This window comes from Petromyzon marinus, chromosome 31, assembly GCF_048934315.1.
Source record: "Petromyzon marinus isolate PM22_M1 ecotype Great Lakes invasive population chromosome 31, UKy_Petmar_22M1.pri1.0, whole genome shotgun sequence".
Taxonomy (NCBI): Eukaryota; Metazoa; Chordata; class Hyperoartia; order Petromyzontiformes; family Petromyzontidae; genus Petromyzon; species Petromyzon marinus.
In genome coordinates this window covers 1939955-1958345 of record NC_133697.1, presented here as the reverse complement: position 1 = coordinate 1958345, position 18391 = coordinate 1939955, and the positions used below count along the sequence as shown (strand labels likewise).

At 50.7% G+C, this 18391-nt stretch overlaps 8 protein-coding genes across 8 annotated transcripts; all 8 read right to left on the bottom strand.

Annotated features, from left to right (window-relative positions):
• Positions 1-2315: 2315 nt before the first annotated feature.
• Positions 2316-2744, bottom strand: LOC142929488 (histone H2A). Its single transcript, XM_076070908.1, has one exon. It carries the CDS (start codon positions 2723-2725, stop codon positions 2345-2347), a length of 381 nt encoding a protein of 126 aa, XP_075927023.1. The 5' UTR covers positions 2726-2744; the 3' UTR covers positions 2316-2344.
• A 794-nt stretch (positions 2745-3538) lies between these two features.
• Positions 3539-4154, bottom strand: LOC142929484 (histone H3). Its single transcript, XM_076070904.1, has one exon. The coding sequence runs from the start codon at positions 3998-4000 to the stop codon at positions 3590-3592; it is 411 nt and encodes a 136-aa protein (XP_075927019.1). The 5' UTR covers positions 4001-4154; the 3' UTR covers positions 3539-3589.
• An 863-nt stretch (positions 4155-5017) lies between these two features.
• Positions 5018-5876, bottom strand: LOC142929485 (histone H2B type 3-B-like). The gene has a single exon (XM_076070905.1). The coding sequence runs from the start codon at positions 5462-5464 to the stop codon at positions 5063-5065; it is 402 nt and encodes a 133-aa protein (XP_075927020.1). The 5' UTR covers positions 5465-5876; the 3' UTR covers positions 5018-5062.
• A 245-nt stretch (positions 5877-6121) lies between these two features.
• Positions 6122-7330, bottom strand: LOC142929487 (histone H4). The gene has a single exon (XM_076070907.1). It carries the CDS (start codon positions 6831-6833, stop codon positions 6522-6524), a length of 312 nt encoding a protein of 103 aa, XP_075927022.1. The 5' UTR covers positions 6834-7330; the 3' UTR covers positions 6122-6521.
• A 119-nt stretch (positions 7331-7449) lies between these two features.
• Positions 7450-17651, bottom strand: LOC142929593 (uncharacterized). Its single transcript, XM_076071177.1, has 2 exons — positions 16899-17651; positions 7450-8820 (listed from the first exon to the last, which is right to left on the bottom strand). Exons 1-2 carry the CDS (start codon positions 17205-17207, stop codon positions 8155-8157), a joined length of 975 nt encoding a protein of 324 aa, XP_075927292.1. The 5' UTR covers positions 17208-17651; the 3' UTR covers positions 7450-8154.
• On the bottom strand, positions 12691-13184 carry LOC142929482 (histone H2A-like). The gene has a single exon (XM_076070902.1). It carries the CDS (start codon positions 13161-13163, stop codon positions 12720-12722), a length of 444 nt encoding a protein of 147 aa, XP_075927017.1. The 5' UTR covers positions 13164-13184; the 3' UTR covers positions 12691-12719.
• Positions 13654-14401, bottom strand: LOC142929483 (histone H3). Its single transcript, XM_076070903.1, has one exon. The coding sequence runs from the start codon at positions 14373-14375 to the stop codon at positions 13965-13967; it is 411 nt and encodes a 136-aa protein (XP_075927018.1). The 5' UTR covers positions 14376-14401; the 3' UTR covers positions 13654-13964.
• On the bottom strand, positions 15391-16075 carry LOC142929486 (histone H2B type 3-B-like). Its single transcript, XM_076070906.1, has one exon. It carries the CDS (start codon positions 15835-15837, stop codon positions 15436-15438), a length of 402 nt encoding a protein of 133 aa, XP_075927021.1. The 5' UTR covers positions 15838-16075; the 3' UTR covers positions 15391-15435.
• Positions 17652-18391: the final 740 nt, after the last annotated feature.

Genomic DNA, 18391 nt, shown 5'->3' with positions numbered 1-18391 from the left:
CGCTGCCCACACTCGGGTACGCGCAGCCACCCGCCCCTATTGGCCACCTCGTGCACGCGCTAAAAATAGCCGTATTAATAATCCCGTGCGTACCCGTGCGAGTCTACCGTCGCTCACCACGTACACGCGCAGAAAATAGACCAGCTGCGGCGCGGGCGCTGGCGTGGGTAAGGAGCTACTACGCAGCCTCATTCGCCCCCCCCCCACGCTCAATTTACTAGGCAATATTCGCGCGTCAATCCCCTGCACACTACGGGCGATAATGCCTGCGCGTTAATTCCCGAGCGAACACACGTGGGCGAGCGCAAACACGTGGGAAAATACGCACTCGCGCACAAACACAGGGCACAATGACGCAAGAACTTCGGTCGGGTGCGCGCACACTGGCCGCCTCAATAGAGTGATTTGCGCGCAAATCTTCGTTTTACGACTAGCGGACTCACACCGCCATGCGCTCTTCCCACACTCGCAGACACCACACGACAAGGTTATTGAACACTAACAGTTTATTCTCGGCGAGTCCGAGGCTAATTATTACGTAGCCCGGTGTCAATATTAGTAGAATAACTAACCTGTTCCCGACGGTCTAAGACCCAATCTGTCCCGCCTATTTCGAATTAACCTCCCTAGGCTTTTACGCTTAAATCCCAACTCTCTCTTTCGTACTTGTGGTGCCACAGCAGCGAAGCCGCTCCGTCGGAGCCGTGCCTGCAACTGTGATGACGCAGCAGCGAAGCCGTCCTGCCGACGCCGTGGCCGCAACGCCGCCACCTCCGAGCGACGGGGCCGACACTGCTCTTCCCTCACCACCCCCCACACATGAACACACACACACACCCCCACATAGAGCGCCGAGGGGAGGTCACGTGGCCGACAGGTTTTCACCTAGAAGACCTCTCATGGGACCAAGTTTCACGATTTCCTGCGACCAGGGAATTGGGCGACCTCCCCCGATGCAAACGTGCACCGCGGCGCCGTGACTTTGGTTGTAATTACATGGTCACGACGGGGCTGCTGAGCCACCGCGGGTAGAAAGCGCACACAACACACACGGGTCAGCAGGCAGGTAGCGGAGGGACGGAGTCACGAACGACGGGAAAAACAGGGCCGATCCTCTGATTGGGAGGACAGATGCGCTTGTTTAGAGGGTAAAGAGCGGACGTCTTGAGAGAGCACCGGTCGCGGGAGAGTGGCGGGAAATCCGAGGCACCTGATTGTACGGGAGGCCAGCGGATTAGCACCGATTTATCTTTGATGTAGAGGACTTTAAAAAAAATAGGAGAGAGGGTAGGGATAAGAGTTAGTTCGTATTGTACTCAAGCCAGGCTCGGGCCCGTCGACTTCCCAGCCACTCGAACGTCCGTGTGACGAGTCGAAGTGCAGCGAGGATCCGACCCATCATTTAAAGGAGTACGCAAGCAATCTGTTGATGGAATTTATTGTGTAAGGGATCTGCGAGCCACCCTTACGCACATGCACCACGCAGACACGACATCTCCGCTCTCAGGAACACGCACCAATCACACGCGCGGGAATAACCTGGACGAGTCAAAAGTTAAAGGGCAAATGACGTCACCAGGTCCAGAGGCGTATCAGACGTGGATGTGTATTGGGAGCAAGGGCGGAGAGGTTAAAGGGGGCTGTGGGACGGGTGTTAGGGGTTGGTTTGGAACGAGTGTTGCTGTGCGTTGGTGAATTCAAGCAGTGTTTCAACTATTCTACGAATCCTCTTCATTTGTTTGAAGGCGAGAAAAGTACCAAGGTGTTCATAACGATGCAAAAAAACCTCGAAATCCTAGGCTACTTATGTCACGTGTCAATCATTAATTATAACTCTATACTGTAGTAAATTATTCATTGTGAATGAGTTGTAGAATTGTTAAAGCACTTATTTATTGCACCAACGCACAGCAACACACGTCCCAGTCCCTTTTAAGCCCTCCATCGCTCATTTCCGAAAAAAAAAAACTTCAGTCAATTGGTGCGTGTGTACTGTAAGGTGATGGCGTCAAATAGCCTATGCAATCTGACCGCTCAAAAAGAACGGGTTTTTTTCTGAAAAAGACAATACTTTCTTAAAATACTAACGCGCTCAATTTATTCTAAACCATGTTTCATGATTGATGCAATGTTGGAATGCTGCTCAAACACCGTTACTAAATTAGAGAAAAGGGGTATCTATGAGCAGAGCATTCGTTTAATTGCGAGTAATATGGGACGAGGGCCACGAGACGACGGTGTCCTCACTAATAACAACCCCTGTGTACGACTGTCCGAGCTCTTTGCAAGCAAGTGGGTGGCTCTGAAAAGAGCCGTTATTGTGGTGGTAGAGGCGGCGGCGCGTTCACTTCTTTGCCTGAGAGGTCTTCTTGGGCAGCAGCACGGCCTGGATGTTTGGCAACACACCGCCCTGGGCGATGGTCACGCCGCCCATGAGCTTGTTGAGCTCCTCGTCGTTGCGCACCGCGAGCTGCAGGTGTCGGGGGATGATCCTCGTCTTCTTGTTGTCGCGGGCGGCATTGCCAGCCAGCTCGAGGATCTCGGCAGAGAGGTACTCGAGCACGGCTGCCAGGTAGACGGGTGCTCCAGCGCCGACCCGCTGGGCGTAATTGCCCTTGCGGAGCAGCCTGTGAACGCGGCCCACGGGGAACTGCAGACCGGCGCGGGAAGAGCGGGACTTTGCCTTTGCGCGAGATTTGCCACCGGTCTTGCCGCGTCCTGACATGGTGAGGAAACCGAAACTACTAATAACACTGGAGACAATGCAAGCACGAGTTGTGATGATCATCCGCACCTCCTTGAGCGACTTTTATAGCTGATAAGAGGATCGTAGAGCGCGTCGCTGCTGAATGGCTCCTCTCGTTCGGTCCCGCCCTCTCCTGAGAGACCAATGAAAAGCCTGGACGCGAGGATTCCATGCTGACTTTAATTATATATATCCATATATAGTTTTTATACGGGAACAACTTATGAATGAAACAATGCGATACACGTTCTTAATAGGTTCAAGTTTTAAGAATGATAGTTAACCGTAAACAAATTCAGCGGCAAGCTGATTCCGCCACTATCAATGTATTATTTATTATAATCATCATTTGAGGGACCTCATTGGTTATAAGAAATCATTGTGAAAGCCTTGAGCTCATGATTGATATCCCACGCGCCTATACGGTGTATTTATATATTAATTTAACCGCCTCTTCGGGCAATGCCTAGAAATATATATGTGCGTGAATAACTCAGTCTCTTAGTTTGCAAAATGCGAACGTATTTTCAGCTTGAGCTTTAAACAGCGTTTAATAGTTCATGTATTTCACCGAAATCAGCCGTTTACTGTACATTATGTAGACATGGTTCCACAACGCTTAAATACAACACGGACTTGTGATATTGCAAAATATGAGCAGAGGGGTATAGAAAATGAACTTGGTCGCTTAAGCCTTGCGACTCGTGATAGCCGTGACTGGCAAACGAAGGTCGCCGTAACAGGCATGCGGACTTTAAAGGACACACAAGTTAGCTTTTTCATGCGAAAGTGGTGGCTCTGAAAAGAGCCTTTGTGTTGTGCTTTGAGGGCCGAGTTGGGCGATCAAGCGCGCTCGCCACGAATGCGGCGGGCGAGCTGAATGTCCTTGGGCATGATGGTGACGCGCTTGGCGTGGATGGCGCACAGGTTGGTGTCCTCGAAGAGCGCAACAAGGTACGCTTCGCTGGCCTCCTGCAGAGCCATGACAGCGGAGCTCTGGAAGCGCAGGTCGGTCTTGAAGTCCTGCGCGATCTCCCTGACGAGGCGCTGGAAGGGCAGTTTGCGGATGAGCAACTCAGTGGACTTCTGGTAACGGCGGATCTCGCGCAAAGCGACGGTGCCGGGCCTGTAGCGGTGAGGCTTCTTGACGCCGCCCGTGGCCGGAGCGCTCTTTCGGGCTGCCTTTGTGGCGAGCTGCTTGCGTGGAGCCTTGCCCCCCGTGGACTTACGAGCCGTCTGCTTGGTACGAGCCATGGCTTGGTGAGAGCAAAGATATTCTCACAGGAGGGGAGAAGGCGGCTTATGTAGCGCAGAGCGCGCGCTCACTGGTCAGCGGAGTCGTGACGTGCGAAGAGGCGCGTGCTGGTTGGTTGGCAGCGTGCACTGATCTCGAGTCTTGAACTCCTCTTCTTAATCAACAAAATGTGCATAGTTTGTATCATTTCAGAATGCCGCATCACAATGCAGTAGTACCTTTGAGCGCCGTTGATGTCTTTAACGGATTTTCTTTTCTTAAGCAAAAACCTTTCCGAAAACAACTTTACAGTGCTCTGCATCAATCTAAATAAAGTGAAGAAACTGCAATTTATTGTAAACAATAATACGCAAAAATGCCGGAAAGAGGTGATCACAGGGATATATATCTATTCTCTTGGCATTGAGATGATCATCAGTTATACTGCACGAGTCATCCATGCTAGGCGCTTACTTTTATATATACGTGCAAAATGTTAGTTCGTGCCCGAAAATACATTTAAACTAGGTTGTATTTCACTTCTTGTAAAAATTAAAAATCACGATCACTGAAGTATAAATTCGCCCCATGAGAAATTGTCGCCTATTCCGATATCGCGTTCACACTATGCTTTGCCGTGACAACCAGGAATTAAATATATTGCAGTGCAAGGTTATGGCGCCACATATCCAATGTTATATCTTGATCGGCTGCAGATGACGTCAATGGTGAATATGGCATATATATATTGTTATTGCTTTTTTTCACGTGGGTACAGGTAAAAATGCGCTGGATCTCTCCATTTCACTCAATGAACGGTGTACGCGTGAACCGAGAGCGGGGCCGCTGCTGCATTCGGCAGCAGCAGACGGCGCCTCGCGTCACCGCGAGTCCCGACCGCCCGGCTGCGACTCCAGCCCGGTCTACGTTGACGAGAAATCGGCGCTCAACGTCAAAAACCCTGGACAAGTGCTCTATGTTTGAAGTTTCGTTTTGCGCTCCTGCTAACACTGGCACAAGCAGGTTCGAAGATGTGGGTGGCTCTGAAAAGAGCCGTTGTAATTAATGGTTGAGTCGAGGCTTCACTTGGAGCTCGTGTACTTGGTGACGGCCTTGGTGCCCTCCGACACGGCGTGCTTGGCCAGCTCGCCGGGGAGCAGCAGTCGCACAGCGGTCTGGATCTCCCGAGAGGTGATGGTGGAGCGCTTGTTGTAGTGCGCCAAGCGGGACGCCTCGGAAGCGATGCGCTCGAAGATGTCGTTGACGAACGAGTTCATGATGCTCATGGCCTTGGACGAGATGCCGGTATCGGGGTGCACCTGCTTCATCACCTTATAAATGTAAATTGCGTAGCTCTCCTTCCTGCGGTGGCGTCGCTTCTTGCCATCCTTGCGCGTAGCCTTGGTCACGGCTTTCTTGGAGCCCTTCTTGGGGGCAGGAACTTTCGCCGGCCCAGCGCTCTTTGATGCGGGAGGATCGGGCATGTCGCCGAGTACAGCTGTGGAACGTCAGAAAGGACGAGAACGAGTGTGCCTGTCGTACGCGCGTTGATCTCCTTTATAGGAGGCGAGATGCAAATCAGAGGATTGTAGTGCGCGGCGCTGCGGAGTGGCTCTTTCAGTACCATCCCTCTCCATCAGCCTCCAATGAGAAACGCGAACGCGATGTTCACTTTAATATCGTTAATTTTTTTACTGCAAAAAAGACTTGTGAATATAACACAATGTAATGTCCAAACATGTATATTAGTGAATTGCAGCCATGGCATTGCTTGTTTTAAAAAGGATGACAAGAAAACCCAATGCAGTATAGTGTTTTTTTGTTTTTTAGCGTGGCTTTTTTGCTTCTTTTTTCGTTTCACAACTCGTCTAATACAGCACGGGCGTTTTTTTAACGCAATTTTGGAAAAAAATACATGTGCTTGGTGTGGAAAAATAACTTCGCTGTTGTGCTGTATTTAACGGGTGGAGATTAGCATTCTGGCGCGCTACGTCAATTAGGACGAGTGTGCTGTAAGATTGTGGCGCCAAATGCTCTACGTAATATCGGAATCGGCTGCAGCTGAAAATAATTCACGCAAATATACCAGAAATGCGTACTGTATTAACGCGTTCAAAAATTGCGCCTTGTTAAATGTGACGTATCTTGAATATTGTGATTTATTTCATTCATTTGGAAGCAGATGAAGATTCGCTAACTCAACAAGCAAACGATCTCTGCGTGAACCTGTTCTCAGTTTCATTTATTTGGTAAAGCCCTGTGAGCCATTCGGCTCTTGAATCGGGTGCAACCGCAACACGCAAAAAACATGAACAAGAAAACATGGTAACCGAGCAGAGCGCAAGCAGACGGCACCTCGAGCCACCGCGCGTCCACGAGAAGAGCCCGGTGCACGCTCACGAGGAATTTGCGAGCAACAACCCATTAATGAAGTGTTTCTTTCGTGAAAGGTTTGGTAACACTGGCGCGCAAGCAGTTTAGAAGAGGTGGGTGGCTCTGAAAAGAGCCTTTGGGTTGGTTTAGTGCGCGAGAGATGGGCACTCAGCCTCCGAAGCCGTAGAGAGTGCGGCCCTGGCGCTTGAGGGCGTAGACCACGTCCATGGCGGTGACGGTCTTGCGCTTGGCGTGCTCCGTGTAGGTGACGGCGTCGCGGATGACGTTCTCAAGGAAGACCTTCAGGACGCCGCGGGTCTCTTCGTAGATGAGGCCCGAGATGCGCTTCACACCGCCGCGGCGAGCGAGGCGGCGGATGGCGGGCTTGGTGATTCCCTGGATGTTGTCGCGCAGCACCTTACGATGGCGTTTTGCGCCTCCCTTACCGAGCCCCTTACCGCCTTTCCCGCGTCCAGACATGGCGACTAACTTTGCTACAACTGACAAAGCTCGCGAGAGATGGCGCGCCCAGCCTGCAGCAGCCGCCTTTATAACCGGAGCTGGGTGACGTCACCGACCACCTCTGCCCTCCGCGATGGCTCCGCCTTAGACCTCTGACCTTTAACTCTGTGACGAAGTAAACCCTCCACCGTCGTCAATAACACTTCTTTGAAATGTATGAGACGTTTCGAGCAATGACCCTTTTCGAAGCACTGTAATGATTTCGGCACACCCGCAGCGAACGCGAGAGGGACGCGATCTGTTGCAAGATTGCACGTGGAGTGAATAATCGATCTAAGGTCTTGTTTTCAAGTAGAACAAGATGTGCAGCTAATCGGCTTCCAACACAATAGTTGAGTGAACGTCACCAAGTAGTCCCAAAGTAAGAAAGGCATTTAATGATAGGGATTTTTCCCCTTTTTTCTTGCAACAAAACTGAAACCTTATTACAAGGATTCATGTATGCATTAACCACAATACCTGCAGTCAAAATGCAAACAAAAAACATACTATGATAATATATATAAAAACATTTTGGAACTGGCAAAGAAGGTATAATGATGAAGATAAGAAAGACATTGCAAAAACAATGCGATAATTACGAATGGAAATTATTTTTAATTGAGAAGTGTAGATGGTGCACCGGAATTTTTACAAAACAAAAAATAGTGAAAAGGCACAACGAGCGAAAGGAGGCAAATTGAGTAAAGTTGTCTGGAATCAATACATTTTTAGACTAAATACCATATTTGGCACCAGTAACATGATGACGGAATGAAGAGGTGCAACACAATCAAAATTGGAGGTTCGTCAAGAATGCATCGATTTTGAATCTGGATTTAGATTAGAATCGGCAGCGAGAATGCGGACGTCGCTGAGATTACTCTGCACTCAGTTCGAGTGAGGGAGCTGCAACCTGCGTCGCCTGTGTTTATGATCCCTGCTTTCGGGCTCGATTACTCCCATCACATCAATGATTAAAACACATCAAGTAGGTAAAATGTCAAGATAATTTGGCGAATGTACGTAACTTATCCGATCTACACAAATCCTCACGATTGAACTGCACCAACCATCGAGCTCCTTGATCAGGGCCGAGGCACGGCGAGCAACCATCGCCACGCCGTAAATGGGTTTGACTTACAGAATATGGCACGCATTAAGCTTCAATGTAATACTGTCAGATGTTTAACGATTAACTAATTGAAGCGCAGCAACATCTGGTTCACTTTTTGAACTAAGTGGGTGGCTCTGAAAAGAGCCGTTAGGGTGGAGGGAATCGCGCATCGTCCGATCGGATTCACTTCTTTAGCGCGGTCTTCTTGGGCTTGGCCACGGCCTTCTTGGGTTTGGCCACCTTGGGTTTGGTGGCCTTTGCCTTGACGGTCTTGGGCTTCGCGACCTTGGGCTTCGCAGCCTTGGGCTTGGCTGGGCTCTTTGCCGCCTTCTTGGGCTTAACAGCCGACTTCACCTTTTTGGGGCTCTTGGCAGCGGCGGACTTCTTTGCTTTCTTAGGAGACTTCTTGGGCGCGGTCTTCTTGGCTGCCGCGGGCTTCTTCACCGTCTTGGCTGCAGCGGGCTTTTTAGCCGCGGGCTTTGCCGTTGACGATTTGGGCTTCGCCTTTGCGGCAGCCTTTTCCTTCTTGTTGAGTTTGAAAGAGCCAGACGCGCCGCTGCCCTTCACTTGCGCCACGGCATCTTTGGCCACAAGCTTCTTGATGGCTAACTTCACGCGGGCATTGTTCTTCTCCACGTCGTATCCTCCGGCAGCGAGCGACTTTTTGAGTGCAGGGAGAGACACGCCGTTCCTCTCCTTGCTGCTGGCGAGAGCCTTGAGGATGAGCTCGGACACGCTGGGGCCGACCTTCTTGGCCTTTGGAGCGGTGCGCTTCTTTTTGGGGCTTTTAAGCGCTGAAGTAGCCGCAGCTGGTGGTTGAGCAGGAGCAGTTTCCGCCATGTCAAAACGTCGTTTTTATCGCCTGGCCTCTTTGAAATCAGCGCTCTCACAAATTCGTGACGAGCATCCACCAGGCCCGAGGTTTATTATAGAAGCGGCGTAGAGTATGTGCGGACGTCGCTGAGATCACCCAGCACTCAGCTCCGGTGAATGAGCTGCCACCATACTCGCCGTGTCAATCACCCCTGCCTTTGGGCTCGATTCCCGTAACGTTCATACTTAAATGCATCTAGTTGATAAATTACCACGAATATAATTTATTTAATGTACGTAACTTATGCAATCTACGACAATGTTCACGATTTAAATTATAATTCAAAACAAGTGAACAACCAACAGTTGGGAGAAATTGTTCGGTCAGGGCAAGATACGATGATTGTCTTCACTATTTAAAACGCACTCGAATTTTTTGCAAGACAAAATGCTTCAACAGACTACTCATATATAAGTCCAGCTAAATATTTTCAATTTAAATGTTGGCTCGCGCGCACGCGATTCCTACTCTCGCGCTATGGTGAGGACTGCGCGTCATGTCAACCATCCCCTGTCACCGAACTTTTAGATTTAACGTTTTAATCGTACTTTAAAATGAATAAATACATGGATTTTGAGATGGAACACAAACTGAAGCAAATTACTCAAAATTTACCGACATTAAACACGTAGTTTAACATATTACGTGGCAAGAGGTGAGTGGCTCATGATCGCTATGCACTGCAGAATGATTGCGCGCCTTGAACAAGGTCGAGGCACGGCGCGCAATCATCACCACTCACATTCAACTCAAGTGACTCTTCTTCTTTGGTTCTTTCGGTAAAGTCACGTAGAATGAGAATAAAATAATAAATTGATAAAATAAAATAACACAATAATATTCTCACGACGTTTCGGCCACAACACAAGCGGCCTTCATCAGGTGAAGGGACGAGACTGTCTGGTAGGACAGCGCTGGAGTGAAAGAGCCACGTTCAGATCACGGCCTTTAAGCCTCAACTTTAGCACCACGGATAGCTACGCGCCCCGTTCAGACGGACGAGTTCGTCCATGGTCGGAACAGAGGAGGGGGAGAGAGACAGCTGCGAGGCGCTATTATACTCCATGTTGACAAACCATACCATTAACCGTGGTGTGAGTGCTAAAAATGAGGCTTAAAGGCCGTGATCTGAACGTGGCTCTTTCACTCCAGCGCTGTCCTACCAGACAGTCTCGATGAAGGCCGCTTGTGTTGTGGCCGAAACGTCGTGAGAATATTATTGTTATTTTATTTTATCAATTTATTATTTTATTCTCATTCTACGTGACTTTACCGAAAGAACCAAAGAAGATGAATCATTGCAGTCACGAAAGCTTTAAATCGAAATTCAAGTGACTCTGTAGGGGCTGCTGCCCCCCGACTCCTCTCCCCCTTCCTCCTCTTCCTCCCTCCTCGCTGCTGCCGCTCGTAGCTTCTACCTCGCTGCCTCCGCATCCCCCCTGTGAGACGAAACTCTTGCCTGGCTCTCGGCCACCTCGGGTCATTCACACACACACTCCCAGACTCCTTGCACGGAAGCGCCCGTGCGCGCTGCTGCCCACACTCGGGTACGCGCAGCCACCCGCCCCTATTGGCCACCTCGTGCACGCGCTAAAAATAGCCGTATTAATAATCCCGTGCGTACCCGTGCGAGTCTACCGTCGCTCACCACGTACACGCGCAGAAAATAGACCAGCTGCGGCGCGGGCGCTGGCGTGGGTAAGGAGCTACTACGCAGCCTCATTCGCCCCCCCCACGCTCAATTTACTAGGCAATATTCGCGCGTCAATCCCCGGCACACTACGGGCGATAATGCCTGCGCGTTAATTCCCGAGCGAACACACGTGGGCGAGCGCAAACACGTGGGAAAATACGCACTCGCGCACAAACACAGGGCACAATGACGCAAGAACTTCGGTCGGGTGCGCGCACACTGGCCGCCTCAATAGAGTTATTTGCGCGCAAATCTTCGTTTTACGACTAGCGGACTCACACCGCCATGCGCTCTTCCCACACTCGCAGACACCACACGACAAGGTTATTGAACACTAACAGTTTATTCTCGGCGAGTCCGAGGCTAATTATTACGTAGCCCGGTGTCAATATTAGTAGAATAACTAACCTGTTCCCGACGGTCTAAGACCCAATCTGTCCCGCCTATTTCGAATTAACCTCCCTAGGCTTTTACGCTTAAATCCCAACTCTCTCTTTCGTACTTGTGGTGCCACAGCAGCGAAGCCGCTCCGTCGGAGCCGTGCCTGCAACTGTGATGACGCAGCAGCGAAGCCGTCCTGCCGACGCCGTGGCCGCAACGCCGCCACCTCCGAGCGACGGGGCCGACACTGCTCTTCCCTCACCACCCCCCACACATGAACACACACACACACCCCCACATAGAGCGCCGAGGGGAGGTCACGTGGCCGACAGGTTTTCACCTAGAAGACCTCTTATGGGACCAAGTTTCACGATTTCCTGCGACCAGGGAATTGGGCGACCTCCCCCGATGCAAACGTGCACCGCGGCGCCGTGACTTTGGTTGTAATTACATGGTCACGACGGGGCTGCTGAGCCACCGCGGGTAGAAAGCGCACACAACACACACGGGTCAGCAGGCAGGTAGCGGAGGGACGGAGTCACGAACGACGGGAAAAACAGGGCCGATCCTCTGATTGGGAGGACAGATGCGCTTGTTTAGAGGGTAAAGAGCGGACGTCTTGAGAGAGCACCGGTCGCGGGAGAGTGGCGGGAAATCCGAGGCACCTGATTGTACGGGAGGCCAGCGGATTAGCACCGATTTATCTTTGATGTAGAGGACTTTAAAAAAAATAGGAGAGAGGGTAGGGATAAGAGTTAGTTCGTATTGTACTCAAGCCAGGCTCGGGCCCGTCGACTTCCCAGCCACTCGAACGTCCGTGTGACGAGTCGAAGTGCAGCGAGGATCCGACCCATCATTTAAAGGAGTACGCAAGCAATCTGTTGATGGAATTTATTGTGTAAGGGATCTGCGAGCCACCCTTACGCACATGCACCACGCAGACACGACATCTCCGCTCTCAGGAACACGCACCAATCACACGCGCGGGAATAACCTGGACGAGTCAAAAGTTAAAGGGCAAATGACGTCACCAGGTCCAGAGGCGTATCAGACGTGGATGTGTATTGGGAGCAAGGGCGGAGAGGTTAAAGGGGGCTGTGGGACGGGTGTTAGGGGTTGGTTTGGAACGAGTGTTGCTGTGCGTTGGTGAATTCAAGCAGTGTTTCAACTATTCTACGAATCCTCTTCATTTGTTTGAAGGCGAGAAAAGTACCAAGGTGTTCATAACGATGCAAAAAAACCTCGAAATCCTAGGCTACTTATGTCACGTGTCAATCATTAATTATAACTCTATACTGTAGTAAATTATTCATTGTGAATGAGTTGTAGAATTGTTAAAGCACTTATTTATTGCACCAACGCACAGCAACACACGTCCCAGTCCCTTTTAAGCCCTCCATCGCTCATTTCCGGAAGAAAAAAAACTTCAGTCAATTGGTGCGTGTGTACTGTAAGGTGATGGCGTCAAATAGCCTATGCAATCTGACCGCTGAAAAAGAACGTTTTTTTTTCTGAAAAAGACAATACTTTCTTAAAATACTAACGCGCTCAATTTATTCTAAACCATGTTTCATGATTGATGCAATGTTGGAATGCTGCTCAAACACCGTTACTAAATTAGAGAAAAGGGGTATCTATGAGCAGAGCATTCGTTTAATTGCGAGTAATATGGGACGAGGGCCACGAGACGACGGTGTCCTCACTAATAACAACCCCTGTGTACGACTGTCCGAGCTCTTTGCAAGCAAGTGGGTGGCTCTGAAAAGAGCCGTTATTGTGGTGGTAGAGGCGGCGGCGCGTTCACTTCTTTGCCTGAGAGGTCTTCTTGGGCAGCAGCACGGCCTGGATGTTTGGCAACACACCGCCCTGGGCGATGGTCACGCCGCCCATGAGCTTGTTGAGCTCCTCGTCGTTGCGCACCGCGAGCTGCAGGTGTCGGGGGATGATCCTCGTCTTCTTGTTGTCGCGGGCGGCATTGCCAGCCAGCTCGAGGATCTCGGCAGAGAGGTACTCGAGCACGGCTGCCAGGTAGACGGGTGCTCCAGCGCCGACCCGCTGGGCGTAATTGCCCTTGCGGAGCAGCCTGTGAACACGTCCCACGGGGAACTGCAGACCGGCGCGGGAAGAGCGGGACTTTGCCTTTGCGCGAGATTTGCCACCGGTCTTGCCGCGTCCTGACATGGTGAGGAAACCGAAACTACTAATAGCACTGGAGACAATGCAAGCACGAGTTGTGATGATCATCCGCACCTCCTTGAGCGACTTTTATAGCTGATAAGAGGATCGTAGAGCGCGTCGCTGCTGAATGGCTCCTCTCGTTCGGTCCCGCCCTCTCCTGAGAGACCAATGAAAAGCCTGGACGCGAGGATTCCATGCTGACTTTAATTATATATATCCATATATAGTTTTTATACGGGAACAACTTATGAATGAAACAATGCGATACACGTTCTTAATAGGTTCAAGTTTTAAGAATGATAGTTAACCGTAAACAAATTCAGCGGCAAGCTGATTCCGCCACTATCAATGTATTATTTATTATAATCATCATTTGAGGGACCTCATTGGTTATAAGAAATCATTGTGAAAGCCTTGAGCTCATGATTGATATCCCACGCGCCTATACGGTGTATTTATATATTAATTTAACCGCCTCTTCGGGCAATGCCTAGAAATATATATGTGCGTGAATAACTCAGTCTCTTAGTTTGCAAAATGCGAACGTATTTTCAGCTTGAGCTTTAAACAGCGTTTAATAGTTCATGTATTTCACCGAAATCAGCCGTTTACTGTACATTATGTAGACATGGTTCCACAACGCTTAAATACAACACGGACTTGTGATATTGCAAAATATGAGCAGAGGGGTATAGAAAATGAACTTGGTCGCTTAAGCCTTGCGACTCGTGATAGCCGTGACTGGCAAACGAAGGTCGCCGTAACAGGCATGCAGACTTTAAAGGACACACAAGTTAGCTTTTTCATGCGAAAGTGGTGGCTCTGAAAAGAGCCTTTGTGTTGTGCTTTGAGGGCCGAGTTGGGCGATCAAGCGCGCTCGCCACGAATGCGGCGGGCGAGCTGAATGTCCTTGGGCATGATGGTGACGCGCTTGGCGTGGATGGCGCACAGGTTGGTGTCCTCGAAGAGCGCAACAAGGTACGCTTCGCTGGCCTCCTGCAGAGCCATGACAGCGGAGCTCTGGAAGCGCAGGTCGGTCTTGAAGTCCTGCGCGATCTCCCTGACGAGGCGCTGGAAGGGCAGTTTGCGGATGAGCAACTCAGTGGACTTCTGGTAACGGCGGATCTCGCGCAAAGCGACGGTGCCGGGCCTGTAGCGGTGAGGCTTCTTGACGCCGCCCGTGGCCGGAGCGCTCTTTCGGGCTGCCTTTGTGGCGAGCTGCTTGCGTGGAGCCTTGCCCCCCGTGGACTTACGAGCCGTCTGCTTGGTACGAGCCATGGCTTGGTGAGAGCAAAGATATTCTCACAGGAGGGGAGAAGGCGGCTTATGTAGCGCAGAGCGCGCGCTCACTGGTCAGCGGAGTCGTGACGTGCGAAGAGGCGCGTGCTGGTTGGTTGGCAGCGTGCACTGATCTCGAGTCTTGAACTCCTCTTCTTAATCAACAAAATGTGCATAGTTTGTATCATTTCAGAATGCCGCATCACAATGCAGTAGTACCTTTGAGCGCCGTTGATGTCTTTAACGGATTTTCTTTTCTTAAGCAAAAACCTTTCCGAAAACAACTTTACAGTGCTCTGCATCAATCTAAATAAAGTGAAGAAACTGCAATTTATTGTAAACATTAATACGCAAAAATGCCGGAAAGAGGTGATCACAGGGATATATATCTATTCTCTTGGCATTGAGATGATCATCAGTTATACTGCACGAGTCATCCATGCTAGGCGCTTACTTTTATATATACGTGCAAAATGTTAGTTCGTGCCCGAAAATACATTTAAACTAGGTTGTATTTCACTTCTTGTAAAAATTAAAAATCACGATCACTGAAGTATAAATTCGCCCCATGAGAAATTGTCGCCTATTCCGATATCGCGTTCACACTATGCTTTGCCGTGACAACCAGGAATTAAATATATTGCAGTGCAAGGTTATAGCGCCACATATCCAATGTTATATCTTGATCGGCTGCAGATGACGTCAATGGTGAATATGGCATATATATTGTTATTGCTTTTTTTCACGTGGGTACAGGTAAAAATGCGCTGGATCTCTCCATTTCACTCAATGAACGGTGTACGCGTGAACCGAGAGCGGGGCCGCTGCTGCATTTGGCAGCAGCAGACGGCGCCTCGCGTCACCGCGAGTCCCGACCGCCCGGCTGCGACTCCAGCCCGGTCTACGTTGACGAGAAATCGGCGCTCAACGTCAAAAACCCTGGACAAGTGCTCTATGTTTGAAGTTTCGTTTTGCGCTCCTGCTAACACTGGCACAAGCAGGTTCGAAGATGTGGGTGGCTCTGAAAAGAGCCGTTGTAATTAATGGTTGAGTCGAGGCTTCACTTGGAGCTCGTGTACTTGGTGACGGCCTTGGTGCCCTCCGACACGGCGTGCTTGGCCAGCTCGCCGGGGAGCAGCAGTCGCACAGCGGTCTGGATCTCCCGAGAGGTGATGGTGGAGCGCTTGTTGTAGTGCGCCAAGCGGGACGCCTCGGAAGCGATGCGCTCGAAGATGTCGTTGACGAACGAGTTCATGATGCTCATGGCCTTGGACGAGATGCCGGTATCGGGGTGCACCTGCTTCATCACCTTATAGATGTAAATTGCGTAGCTCTCCTTCCTGCGGTGGCGTCGCTTCTTGCCATCCTTGCGCGTAGCCTTGGTCACGGCTTTCTTGGAGCCCTTCTTGGGGGCAGGAACTTTCGCCGGCCCAGCGCTCTTTGATGCGGGAGGATCGGGCATGTCGCCGCGTACAGCTGTGGAACGTCAGAAAGGACGAGAACGAGTGTGCCTGTCGTACGCGCGTTGATCTCCTTTATAGGAGGCGAGATGCAAATCAGAGGATTGTAGTGCGCGGCGCTGCGGAGTGGCTCTTTCAGTACCATCCCTCTCCATCAGCCTCCAATGAGAAACGCGAACGCGATGTTCACTTTAATATCGTTAATTTTTTTACTGCAAAAAAGACTTGTGAATATAACACAATGTAATGTCCAAACATGTATATTAGTGAATTGCAGCCATGGCATTGCTTGTTTTAAAAAGGATGACAAGACAACCCAATGCAGTATAGTGTTTTTTTTTGTTTTTTAGCGTGGCTTTTTTGCTTCTTTTTTCGTTTCACAACTCGTCTAATACAGCACGGGCGTTTTTTTAACGCAATTTTGGAAAAAATACATGTGCTCGGTGTGGAAAAATAACTTCGCTGTTGTGCTGTATTTAACGGGTGGAGATTAGCATTCTGGCGCGCTACGTCAATTAGGACGAGTGTGCTGTAAGATTGTGGCGCCAAATGCTCTACGTAATATCGGAATCGTCTGCAGCTGAAAATAATTCACGCAAATATACCAGAAATGCGTACTGTATTAACGCGTTCAAAAATTGCGCCTTGTTAAATGTGACGTATCTTGAATATTGTGATTTATTTCATTCATTTGGAAGCAGATGAAGATTCGCTAACTCAACAAGCAAACGATCTCTGCGTGAACCTGTTCTCAGTTTCATTTATTTGGTAAAGCCCTGTGAGCCATTCGGCTCTTGAATCGGGTGCAACCGCAACACGCAAAAAACATGAACAAGAAAACATGGTAACCGAGCAGAGCGCAAGCAGACGGCACCTCGAGCCACCGCGCGTCCACGAGAAGAGCCCGGTGCACGCTCACGAGGAATTTGCGAGCAACAACCCATTAATTAAGTGTTTCTTTCGTGAAAGGTTTGGTAACACTGGCGCGCAAGCAGTTTAGAAGAGGTGGGTGGCTCTGAAAAGAGCCTTTGGGTTGGTTTAGTGCGCGAGAGATGGGCACTCAGCCTCCGAAGCCGTAGAGAGTGCGGCCCTGGCGCTTGAGGGCGTAGACCACGTCCATGGCGGTGACGGTCTTGCGCTTGGCGTGCTCCGTGTAGGTGACGGCGTCGCGGATGACGTTCTCAAGGAAGACCTTCAGGACGCCGCGGGTCTCTTCGTAGATGAGGCCCGAGATGCGCTTCACACCGCCGCGGCGAGCGAGGCGGCGGATGGCGGGCTTGGTGATTCCCTGGATGTTGTCGCGCAGCACCTTACGATGGCGTTTTGCGCCTCCCTTACCGAGCCCCTTACCGCCTTTCCCACGTCCTGACATGGCGACTAACTCTGCTACAACTGACAAAGCTCGCGAGAGATGGCGCGCCCAGCCTGCAGCAGCCGCCTTTATAACCGGAGCTGGGTGACGTCACCGACCACCTCTGCCCTCCGCGATGGCTCCGCCTTAGACCTCTGACCTTTAACTCTGTGACGAAGTAAACCCTCCACCGTCGTCAATAACACTTCTTTGAAATGTATGAGACGTTTCGGGCAATGACCCTTTTCGAAGCACTGTAATGATTTCGGCACACCCGCAGCGAACGCGAGAGGGACGCGATCTGTTGCAAGATTGCACGTGGAGTGAATAATCGATCTAAGGTCTTGTTTTCAAGTAGAACAAGATGTGCAGCTAATCGGCTTCCAACACAATAGTTGAGTGAACGTCACCAAGTAGTCCCAAAGTAAGAAAGGCATTTAATGATAGGGTTTTTTCCCCTTTTTTCTTGCAACAAATCTGAAACCTTATTACAAGGATTCATGTATGCATTAACCACAATACCTGCAGTCAAAATGCAAACGAAAAACATTATGATAATATATATAAAAACATTTTGGAACTGGCAAAGAAGGTATAATTGTTAGGGTCGCCGGCCCCCGGGATCTCCCCTGCCTGCGACCCTGTCCGCGAAGTACCGACGCTCCCAGACTCTCCACTAGTGTGGGAGCTGCCGCCGCCGCACTCCTCCCCTGGCGGGGAAAGGTCGTCGCGCTCCTGTTCCCCCCCCTGTGCCGTCCCCCCCCGAGTCCGGGTCTCCTGCCGGTGGGGCATCCCACTCGACCCCCCTGGGACCCGCTAGCGCTTCGCCGGCACCCAAACGCGACGCTCCCTGCCCGCGCAGTCCCACGCACCAATCACACGCGGGTAACAGGGGGTCAAAGGTCGGAGGGTAAGCGACGTCGTTCGTGCTCACTCCGACGCTTGGGGGGATTGGTTTAAACGGGTTTAAAGGGCTATGCGATGGGCATGCGTGCGAGACGGGTATCCGCTCGCAACGCAGGAGTCCGCAGCCGACGGTTCGTAGCGCACACAATCCACGCGGCGCCGCTCCACACACGCGGCGACCACCGAGAACAGCAAGCGAACCCACGCTTCCACTCTCTTTCCACACCCTCGCAAAAACCACCACACCAGTCTGTTATGTAACGACCACCGCGACAGCAAGCGCACCCACGCTTCCGCAA

Bases quoted from the DNA above. Each gene is read 5' to 3' on its own strand.
- LOC142929482 (XM_076070902.1), bottom strand. From the start codon at position 13,163: ATGATCATCACAACTCGTGCTTGCATTGTCTCCAGTGCTATTAGTAGT.
- LOC142929485 (XM_076070905.1), bottom strand. From the start codon at position 5,464: ATGCCCGATCCTCCCGCATCAAAGAGCGCTGGGCCGGCGAAAGTTCCT.
- LOC142929593 (XM_076071177.1), bottom strand. From the start codon at position 17,207: ATGTCAGGACGTGGGAAAGGCGGTAAGGGGCTCGGTAAGGGAGGCGCA. The intron at 8,821-16,898 runs TGAGTGCCCATC...CGATAAAAACGA, and splicing joins CTCTCTACGGCTTCGGAGGC to CGTTTTGACATGGCGGAAAC.
- LOC142929484 (XM_076070904.1), bottom strand. From the start codon at position 4,000: ATGGCTCGTACCAAGCAGACGGCTCGTAAGTCCACGGGGGGCAAGGCT.
- LOC142929486 (XM_076070906.1), bottom strand. From the start codon at position 15,837: ATGCCCGATCCTCCCGCATCAAAGAGCGCTGGGCCGGCGAAAGTTCCT.
- LOC142929487 (XM_076070907.1), bottom strand. From the start codon at position 6,833: ATGTCTGGACGCGGGAAAGGCGGTAAGGGGCTCGGTAAGGGAGGCGCA.
- LOC142929488 (XM_076070908.1), bottom strand. From the start codon at position 2,725: ATGTCAGGACGCGGCAAGACCGGTGGCAAATCTCGCGCAAAGGCAAAG.
- LOC142929483 (XM_076070903.1), bottom strand. From the start codon at position 14,375: ATGGCTCGTACCAAGCAGACGGCTCGTAAGTCCACGGGGGGCAAGGCT.